Raw genomic sequence first — 10,633 nt, 5'->3', positions numbered from 1 at the left:
CCCCCCCCCTTTATTGCAGCTTGGGCAATTTCCTTCCCACATCCACAGCAAAATCCTACTCCGTGACAACATTCCCTCTTTTCTTCTCCCTGATTCTAGCCGTGCACTCAGCCCTCACAGGATCAAAGTACGGATGGTCCATTGCCTCTAACGCCTGGACGCGCTTGACATGATCGTACTGAAGCAGTTGATCGAGGAAATCCAACGCTTCTTTCGGACACAGATGTTGATTCTCTTGCGTAACGAACATCGTCCAAGGCTTCTTACCATGTCGCCCAACCGCAGTTTCCAGGTGCTGGGGAAGTGTTAGGTTGTACTTGTGGAGGTACTCAAACAGCTCATCGGTTCCTAACACTTTGGCGATACGGACCAGTTGATCATTGTTGTCCTTTCCATGAAAGAAAGGCTCCCTCATGAATATCATGCCAGCAAGCATGCAGCCAAGAGACCACATATCAAGCCGGTAGTCGTACATTGGCAGCTCCACTAAGAGCTCGGGGCCTTTGAAGTAACGAGACGCCACTCTGGCATTGTACGGCGTGAGAGGATGGAAGAACTCAGCCAAACCCCAGTCAATGAGAATCAGGTCCCGCTTTTTATGATCGATTGCAATGTTGTTAGGTTTCACATCACGATGCATTATTCCCATTGAGTGGGCATACTCTAGCGCTTGAAGAACACCAAATATGTAGTAGCGCACGTCATAATCAGAAAATGTGGGGAATACCGTTCGAAAGTCAGAGGCCTCAACGTACTCAAATACAAATGAAGGTGTTTTGCTGCAGGGATCTCTCACTACATCGTAGAGCTCAACAATGTTGGGGCCCCCTTGCAAGTTTTGAAGCACCTTCAGCTCTCGGAGTATTTTCTTCTTCTTCACGGGTTTAAGCACCTTAATCACCACCTGACGTCGAACCTTCGTATCCCAACCTAGGAACACGTCACTGTACTTCCCCCGTCCAATTTTCTCGATGATCTCGTAGCGCTCAGGTGAGCTCCACTGTATGCGGGCTGACTCATAGTCCCAATACTCACGGGGTTTTTCAACGTTGGCACGAGCGTACCGATGCGCACCGTCTGTGTTAGGTTGCGAAGAGACGGACATTTTTATCAGCCAATAGCCTTTAGCACCACGAAAAAAAAAAAGAATGAGCGACAAAGCACTTCAAAAATGAGAATAATGATAAGGATCCCCCATGACACGAAAGAGGCTAATGAGAGTTTCAAACCAGCCCTCCTCCTGGCTTTTCTCCTTCGATTCATTTTCTCAATATTATTATCCCCTCCTCCAGCACAAGAGCAGCAGTTCTCTTTTCTCCAAAAGGAGCTTGCTGCAATCCATGACTTGGAAAAAAAAACTACTGTTCAGAGAAACCGCACTCTCTGATGCACAATACGCAGGAGAGACGGTACTAAATACAGTTGACTGGATGGCAATTCGGCGATCACTTTCTCAATTTTTCACACTACGATGGTAATGGAAAAAGGTTGAGAAACGACCCCTGTATCGCCATCCAATCAGTTGCACTTAACGCTTTGGTTACGTGATTACCCCATATGTTCCACGGTTAGAGGCAACAGAGGTAATCGAGGTACAGCCTCCATACTCATTAGTCGTGAAACGGTATTCTGGGTCATCTCGAGGCTTTCGGCACCACCACCTAGAGCTAGAAGGTCACACCATATCGGGTCATTTTCATCAATGACCACCACATCCTGTGGCTCTCTTGCACACAGCAACGCCGGAATCACCTCATGTCCCTCAACGCTTCCTTCAGCTGCGGGAAGCTCGCCAATGTAAGTGTCAACACTCTGCAAAAATACACCGGAAGCGAAGAACTGTGGCGTAACTCCCCCAAGATTAGAGGAGGAAATTGTGGTAGATCGTGTTAGGCCTCCACACGTTGACACTGCCGACGGCATCCCATCCCGACTGTACAGATTCCCAAACTCAGTTGAATTTCTCCACGTGCTGCTGTTTTGAGTTGAAGACACTCTGCCATCTGTACGCGACCTCCCGACAGTCACCGGTGCTTTCCCCCTCAACCTGCAGTCGTCCCGACATGAGCCTGTTAAGACGACGCGCCGAGAGCATGGGTCGGCCACCAGATTTGGGGACGATGGGTGATCGTTTGTGTCACTGGTACGACTCGACTGAGACAAGGGTTGCATTTCCAGTGGTATGGACTGTCCTCCCCTGAACATTGACAGTTATTTTTTAAAAAAATGATGAGGAAAGGGACAACGGGACTAGAAAGCCCTCGGTCTTATTTTAACTCGTTGCACCGCCGAATGCAATAGTGCTACAGAATACACTATCAGTTAACCCACAGATGATCCCCCAGCTACAACTGCTACAAGCAAAACAAAAAAGGAAAGGAAAAAAGTAATATTAAAGACACGGGACAGGTAGAAAGCAATTGTGATAAGCATCACTGATACATAGAGCACGTCATATATGATATAGCAAATGACTTTCTGCCAGCACGCTCGAACCGAGAGCAACACAAAGCGTAACCATGCACTGTCACCCGAAAGAGTCGCTTTAATTGTGGATAACAACCTTATCCTCCTTCCTTGCACATCTTTTCGATAACGGAGCGTGTTCCAAGCCGAGGAAGGCCATCTTCGTAGGGGGTTGTTTGTTGGGCTGGTAATGATGTTCGTCACAAAAATCGAATAGCTGTTTTCCCATCGCGACAGTGGGCAGCACCTCTAGAACACGATCTTCCTTGACAAGAGCCATCTTCCAGTCAACCACTGCAGCTTCACTTAAACCTAGCTTCATCGCTATACGCTGAAGGAGTGATGGTGCCATCTCGTCATGACCAATGTAGATACTGAAAGGATTGCCATGCGTGTCAACAGGGTTCGCACGATTACGTAGCAGTGTAAAGTGATGTACTTGGATAATGGACTGATTTTGGGGGGGAACACCATCTATGGGTTTAGGCAACTCCTCAATGCGATATTCCGCACTCTCCTCAAATGTGGAGCGATTAAATGTTTGTGCATGATCCTTATCAAAAACATTGTAAATCCTCCCACACCACACGTCCACCAACCGGAGGGTTCGCCACGCCTCCTGTGGGTCCAGGCTTGCGTAGTAGTTTAATTCAGATTGAGTCATCTCCCCAGTCTGGGGCTCCTTCTCCCTGTCACTCCTCACAGACTGAGAAACGGCTAGTGAGTTAACGGACTCGGTGGCCCTCACATCACTGATCTCTTTCACGCATTGGCCGAAAAGCGCTTTTGGTGTAATTTGCTCTTCACGTGGCATCAACACCCAGTATTCACCGATGGGTCTTACACAACTGCCAAACAGCTTGAACTGAAGCGAATGAGCCGCCTCAATTTCCGTTACCGTGTACTTACAGTACTCGTAGTAAAGAATTTTCGAGAGTGGTATAGAACGTTGAACAGGAGGGGAAAGCAACCTCGTGAGATTCGAGCGATCACTTCGGCGCCCCTTCATGAAATACGGCAATCGAGTTTCTGGATTATACATCGTAAAACGAACACGATCATAATTGTCTGATTGACCAATCAGTCGAGCAACATATCGCTGGAGCTGTTCATACGTCATGTCATCTGCCAACTGCGCATCAACAAGAGTAGGGTACGAGGGGGGTGAATTTAGCTTGATCTCCACGGGGATACGACGCCTGAGAAAATGCTGAAAACTAACAATATCGGAATAAAATATATTACGCGCATCGACCCCCGGTGTCTCCTCCTGCCAAATAAGTGTGTCACCGGACTGTAGGTACTGCTGAGAAGATAAAAATTTCCCCTGTTCATCTTCGACGAGTACGGTTAATTTATTCACGGATTTGTTAATGTCCCTGTCGTAGCCAGAACCACCAAGCGACAAGGGAAGAAAGGGAGCCACCGTCGGTGTCCTGACTTCTTCAACGCTCTTCAAACATACGCCAGTCAAGTGATGATCACGCGTTTTGGCCACGTCGTCTGCAATCCCCGCTATGGCGCTCCGTACAAAGGATTCCATCTTTTCGAAAACGTCTGAAAATTCAACCCTCTTCTTGCGGGATATCACTGTGCAACCAACAAAGTGAACCTTCAGCTGCATAGGAGTGTAAACTTTGTGGTGAATTAAGTCATGTTCCAGCTCTTCATCTCCATCTACCTCGATGCAATGCGCATTAGCTGCGTTAACAACGAGAACACAACATTCCTTATCCCCACCTAATACGTCAGACACGGCAAGTCTCCCTGAAACACGCCGATGCAAAGAAAAGCGATTGCGTACACCTTTCGATGCTACGTACCACAGAGTTTGCTCGGAACTGCGGACCCCCAGCTTATCATCAACAAATGAGTTAAACGCTGGAAGGGCCTCGGAACTCAGAAGCACCCTAAGGGTTCTTTGGGACGGAAATTGCGCCCCAGCAGGTCGTCGGCAGGAAAGAAACTCATTTTTAGCCACAATATCATGGGGTTCTATAAAGTGGATGCGACCGTACAAATGGTCCTCAGCCTTCTCCCTGAGTCTTTTTTCACGCTCTTCGCGCTCTCTCTCCAACTGCTGTGCAACGTGCACCGGAACATCCTTCAACTCGACAGGCCGCAACATCTGCTTTAACTGAGACGTTCGGATGTATACCAACATGTAAGCGTTGGCTATGCTCGGAACCTGAGAACCCCAGTAGTTTATTCTTGATCCTCCAAAGTTTGTTTCGAAAACATCCCGAAGTGACGCCTGACTCACAACACCATCATTGAACCTGTACCACGCATCTGAGCACCATATAAAGCAAAAATAGTGCCCAAACCCAGCATTGGAGCCCGAATGAACTAGCACGCTACAAAGGGTGTAGTGAACTTCATCCAACGAGGCGTGAGGCACGTACTTAGACAGGTCCAGTGTGTGGTAATAAACCCAACGACTCAGAACCTTCGTCTCACCTTTTTGCGGATCGTAATCGAATCGTGTCAAATGAAGAATTAGAATCGGTGGGGTAAGCTTCAGACGAACACCCTTTTCTGCACAGTGGTAAGTCTTTTGGCCGTCGTGTTCGAGGCAATATTTGTTCTTTCCATCAAGGACCTCCACTTGGAAAAATTTATCCAAACTAGCGTATATATCTGTCGTATTCTTCACAACCAACTGTATATCGTAAAAAAGTTGCTCCTTTGCCCCATAGTAACCCACTTCACCGACACGAACAAAACTTTCTAAGATTCCAACAAATAATCGACTAATGGCATTGCTTGCAATCTCTTCCACCGTAAAACCATTATCTGACTTTCGCACTCCTCCTAACTTGTTTTCCAACTTATCAAGCAGTTCACATGTCAATTCGTGAACGTCATGCTGGACAAAACTGTCGCTTGAACTCCATCCAAAAGACTCGGTAAGCTCAGTAGTATCAGCAGCCTCACTCCCCGTTTGGAGATGGCAGAACAACCTCTGTAATGCATACGGAATAGACTTCGTTGCCTTAATATTTACATCGTTTTTCTCCTCAGCTTCTTCTGCTGTAGGTATTTGATAAATTGCCAACCGAAACTCGGAAATGTGGAACAATGTCTGGAGGAGCGAATTCAAGTAACATGTCGCTCCCTGATTCAATAACCCATTATACTTCGTTCTCCGCCTTTTGTGCTCGTTTACTGCGTTACTCGATACTGTTTCGTCACTTATTATACCTTCGGCCTTCCCATCCACAAAAATGTCGCTGTTGACAACCGTTGGAGCAAGTAAAGAAGTTCTCCGGAGAGAAGGGCTCCACAGACGCGCACTCAGGCGGGTGTGAACTATCTGGAATCCCTCACATCCTGAGCCACTGCGCGACGTAACATGATGTATCGCCCGCATGAAAACGGGATTAAGTGAATGATGGATGCCACACTCAGCCAATAAGGCCACACGATTTCGACCTGTCATAGCCGCCAAGTCACTCCATGTTAAGTGGCATTTCTCCATCGATGCCTCCGATGGTAATAGCGACCTGTCATACATGGCGTCATTCCAAAAAATGTGCTTCACAATACCTAGAACCTGAAGCATGGTTTCCAAAATAGCTTTTTTTTTTAGAAGAGGGGGTGAGGGAAGAAAGCAATCTAACTTTTTAAAAATGAGGTATATGGAGGAGGAAAATGATACCTGTCCCCAGAGTACGAGCAGGAGACGTGAACACAATCTGAAACCAAGAAGCCTTTCATCTGAACCCCCAATTTCCGTATCATAAACAAAAATTTAAAAACAGACCAAATACGTGGATGGATACATCTTTATTTTCTTCTATTTTGCCTTACTAGTCTCTTGTTGGTACAACGCCGTTATGCCGCCTCTACATGATTCCCAAAATCGGAAGCAAAGCCAAAGAAACCAGAAGTTCGGCGAAATATACGATCATCTTCAAACATCTGAAAATCGTTGAATTACAATTAGGGTGAAATCCTTGTCCGGAGCGACCATGATTTCGTTCTTTTTGCTCCTTATGCGCAAGAAGCAAATGTCATTCGTTGGATCTAGATCTCTAACGCAATGACGTGCCTTTGCGGCTAAGGCCGTGATAAGATGCGCATACTGATTTTGTGTGGCAGTGTCCTCAATGGTACTCCTTATTGGCGTTCCTTCATTATTCACCACTATGATTCCCGTTACGTTCGGTCGCTGACTAATTCGCTGGAAGCTTTCCTCTATCTCAGACATCCTCAGACACCGAGAGAGTATGTACTCTGCCGAACACCAAGAACGGTGTGATGAAGTAGAGTTAGAGTATAAACAAAGCACCTATTTACTGTGGAGAAAAACTTTACCCTTCGCTGTTCCTCTACTTCAACTTCTATCGACTTCCTTTCGTGTTCACAAATTTCCACAAAACACAGCCAATGCTGGCAGATATGTGAAAAGGAATGAAAAAGGAAATGAGCGTTTCGTGTACGAGTAATGCGAAGGCGAAAGAAAAATTGCATATAAAGTGGTTTTGTGCGCAAAGAGTACAACTCTTGTTCAGCATCCGAAGGAAAATGGCTTAATTAACTATTTCTAGCTTTGCTGCTGATGTTATACACGCGATTGATTGTTCCAGAAATGAGCAAATGACTTCGATGAAACAACTGAAAACACTCATCCGGGGGATTCCACTAGAACGTTTTGATGGGGTCGCGCGCACACACAGAGGAAGTCGGTATCATATAAAATAAAAATATTTTGATTGTTTCACCACCAACAATGATCCTTGCCTCTATATTCATGAATTAGCTGGTCACATCCCCTTCATGGAGTTCGTTTTTATGACAGTCCACAACACCAACTTTCCAATCCTTTCGTTGTGTGACTTCGCATATGTAGCCCTATTGTTAGGGTGGGTGTGGGCACAGTGAACGAACGCCGTTGAGGGTGGCTGCAGCAAATCCAAAAAGAAAGTTTTTCTCTCCCCGTGTGCACTAAAAACACTGTTTCGGTCCCTGTTGAAGTTCCCCGATACAGTTACGCACGTGGCGTCATCCTCCCTCCTACTTGGTAGCACAAATTTGCTACCGTAACCGCCTTATTTATGAATACCCTAGCTTTTAAAAGGGGAGTCAATCGTAAAAACGGGTTCAACTAACGGTCCAAAAGGTAAGAATAAACTTTTTACTATGATCGATAACATCACAGAAGAATTCCTTCCCCACGACGAGTTCATTAACAATTTTATCTAGTAGCTCGTTTAAAAAAAAAAAAAAATCCCGCAGCCATCCTCCTTACACCACTGTCACAGACTAGCACCGGTTACGCAGTTAGACCACTTAAGAAAAAACAGCAGCAAAAACGTTTGCACAAGGATAACGGACTTTTAAAAAATAAAGGCAGACGAAAAGCATTGACTAGACAAACTCTGGCCTGACTCACCCGCACAAGATCTGCAAAAGAAAAGGGAGGGGAAACAAGACAGCAATGTTTTGGCCGAACAAACAATGCGATTAACAGGAATGAAAAAAGCTGGTGTTTCGCTGATGGCCTCACCTACATATCAATGCGGCCAGCACCAACCTCCGTGTCCGCTCAACATCCTTCAAAAATAGGTATTCCGCGAGCCAAGACAAACATATGTATATACGTACAACCACCGAAGATTGCACATTTCCTCTTCTACATATAGCCACCCTCAAGTTTTGTATACCAACACACTGAGCCACTCGATAACGGGGATGCCCCCCCCTCCAAATATCGCCCGAACTGTCAGACGAGACCATATTAGTCGTGCAAATACAATAATACCTCGCCCAGCGCATCTACATGCATAGACGAATGAAATATAGAAGCAAAGATAGAAACATTGTCAGTGGCCAGCGCACCTCGGCGCAAAAGAGTAAACAATAATAATAATACCCCTGTCTTCCTGAGGGAAAAGTTCAGGGGGATGTAAAAATATTGTTCACTTCTCACGGGTCATTCATATGGGGTTCGAAAAGAATGAAATGCGAACAAATACTAAGAATACAACAAAAAAAAATCGAATTCGCTCATAAGCATCTCCGTACATATATAATCACTCCATAGACAAAACACAAGGGTTTTATGCTAACTCTACGACATTTGGCAACGGAAAGTTCGAGAGTATGATTAAACGAACATGGGTAACCCCAAAATTGTTTAGAATATATACTCAATTTAAGAAAAAAAAATGCAATAAGGTCAAAGCTGAACCATCCTGTGTATGACCCTTCAACAACAAAAAACATGCATAGTACATAACCCTCCACATGCACCATCACTCGATTGATTGCTTAAACCAAACTTTTAAAGAGTTGAGTTGCCCAGAAGAACCCTTGTTCCCTCAATGCCTGTCACAAACCAACACAAGCCAAAACGAAACACGCCTCGGGAAACTATTAACAGTAATCAAACTGTCATGGAGATAATAATCTGGCAACGAAGTTTTGGTCTATCACAGTTAAGTAAGTTGAAAGCATTTCAAAGTTACGAACATATCTAGTACCAGAAGTAAAAAAAAATAGCTAAAGGCTCAACTTAATTTCCAGCAAGCCGCATACTAAACCCCAATAGTCTAAACGTAAACAATTCTTACCAAATGAGCGACCGCCATAAGTTTGAGTTACAGGACGAAAAAGGAATCGCTCTGTCATGCTATTAAAAAAAAAAAAAAAGCATTGCTGCCCCAGAAAGAAGATAGAGTCTCCAAGACCTTCCCTTACTTCCCATGCTAACATGTCGCCTAAGCTTCTCCCGCAAGTTTGTAGGGAACACGTCAGAACCAGAAACTGCGAAGGAGAAATGCAGTTACCGTTAACTGGCGGCAGTGCACCAGAAAGAAAACCATATAACTGGGCGCATTTCCACATCATTTTCTCCTTTTTCTTTGTCTTACAACAAATGTGCAAAGGTGGTTTCACCTCGCCAAACAGAGTTGCAGACACACAGATCAAATATATGCATATTACAGTTTTCCCCCAAATTGCACTGCGGGGCACAAGCACCAAACGAGAGAAAATAGGGCGACTAGACAACATTTTAATCTCACCACTCATGCTCAATAAGTCCCGTAAACAGCAAAAAAGTACAGCCAAACGTTAGCATAACGACAAATGGACAAATAAACGACCCACCATAATTAAACGGACAAGCGACAACAACAAACTGGCTTCTCAAAAAAGCAAAGGGACGGCGGAGCAAAAAAATAGAGGAAACGAAACGTGACAGTGCGGGAAAAAAAGGAGAGTTTTTAATCCAAGAAGGGTCTTACCACCTGCGAAGTGAATTACCTTTAATAAGTCAACTACTAAGCCACTGAGATACCAACACATCAACAGCCCGTTATCCTGTAGCGAAACCATAAGCAGCTCGCAAGGGACCAGCACCACAAGCACTGCATACAATGCAAGGAGCTACAACTGCGGTAGCCCCCATACCCCAAAAAATAAAAAGAGAAGGAGGGAGTCGTCGGCACCCTAACCTTCGGCGCAAAACTGTGAGCAGCTGATACTTTTAAAAATATATATGTGCTTCGGATTTTTTTTTTCGATCCCTTAATCTATTTAAGAAGATTAAAGAGAAGGGCAAGGAATTATAAACTAAATCTATAATCATCCATGCACATATAGAAAATATTTGGGTGAGAAGTGGCAGCGGAATATTTATTTTACAGTAGACTTGTGAAAGGGCAGTTCATGTGGTCCCCAAAAGCCTCGGGACACTGCCACTTACTTTTGTAAGTTAAACTCCTTCACCAACTTTGCGCAGTTTAACCGTGTGCCTGCGCGGGAGCCAACCGCCGGTTTGGTGACGGAGCGATTAAACGAGTAATTTGTGCTAATGTTGTGGGGATCAAATATCGTAAACATCTCATCCATGGCCACGGAAAGACCGTAGGTTTTTGTGTTTCCTTTTATTTCCGCGCCTTACAGGAATGTATTATCAACCCAAATGTCAATACTCAGGGGGAAAGGATTCCACGAATACTACTGAGGAGAGTCGGAGGAGACGGGCCTGAGCCTGCATGATAAGAAAAGGGAACTTAAACCAACTACACCACACAACATTACTTTCACCTCACCGGAATAAAATAAGAAGACATGCCCCAGACCCACAACCCCTCAAAGAGCCATCTGTGACCAAATCAACTGCGGGTTCCCAATTGGGTGTAACCGTGCGTTTCTT

At 45.1% G+C, this 10,633-nt stretch overlaps 4 protein-coding genes and 1 pseudogene across 5 annotated transcripts; all 5 read right to left on the bottom strand.

Annotated features, from left to right (window-relative positions):
• Nucleotides 1–55: 55 nt before the first annotated feature.
• Nucleotides 56–1,105, bottom strand: TEOVI_000262600 (casein kinase II, putative; the record flags this gene model as incomplete). Its single annotated transcript, XM_067225666.1, has 1 exon — nucleotides 56–1,105. The coding sequence occupies one exon, from the start codon at nucleotides 1,103–1,105 to the stop codon at nucleotides 56–58; it is 1,050 nt and encodes a 349-aa protein (XP_067081767.1).
• A 443-nt stretch (nucleotides 1,106–1,548) lies between these two features.
• TEOVI_000262500 (uncharacterized protein) lies at nucleotides 1,549–2,205 on the bottom strand (the record flags this gene model as incomplete). The annotated part of the gene is made up of 1 exon (XM_067225665.1): nucleotides 1,549–2,205. The coding sequence occupies one exon, from the start codon at nucleotides 2,203–2,205 to the stop codon at nucleotides 1,549–1,551; it is 657 nt and encodes a 218-aa protein (XP_067081766.1).
• Nucleotides 2,206–2,545: 340 nt separating this feature from the next.
• TEOVI_000262400 (cysteine peptidase, Clan CA, family C19, putative) lies at nucleotides 2,546–6,031 on the bottom strand (the record flags this gene model as incomplete). The annotated part of the gene is made up of 1 exon (XM_067225664.1): nucleotides 2,546–6,031. The coding sequence occupies one exon, from the start codon at nucleotides 6,029–6,031 to the stop codon at nucleotides 2,546–2,548; it is 3,486 nt and encodes a 1,161-aa protein (XP_067081765.1).
• A 351-nt stretch (nucleotides 6,032–6,382) lies between these two features.
• TEOVI_000262300 (dynein-associated protein, putative) lies at nucleotides 6,383–6,679 on the bottom strand (the record flags this gene model as incomplete). Its single annotated transcript, XM_067225663.1, has 1 exon — nucleotides 6,383–6,679. One exon carries the CDS (start codon nucleotides 6,677–6,679, stop codon nucleotides 6,383–6,385), a length of 297 nt encoding a protein of 98 aa, XP_067081764.1.
• A 2,432-nt stretch (nucleotides 6,680–9,111) lies between these two features.
• On the bottom strand, nucleotides 9,112–9,504 carry TEOVI_000262200:pseudogene (annotated as a pseudogene). The gene has a single exon. A coding segment is annotated over exon 1 (393 nt).
• Between the last annotated feature and the right edge of the window lie 1,129 nt (nucleotides 9,505–10,633).

The sequence above is a fragment of the Trypanosoma equiperdum genome, assembly GCF_001457755.1.
Source record: "Trypanosoma equiperdum strain OVI genome assembly, contig: ctg_57, whole genome shotgun sequence".
In the NCBI taxonomy this organism is placed as follows: Eukaryota; Euglenozoa; class Kinetoplastea; order Trypanosomatida; family Trypanosomatidae; genus Trypanosoma; species Trypanosoma equiperdum.
Note: the sequence above shows the minus strand (reverse complement) of the source record. Positions and strands in the feature narration are given on the sequence as shown.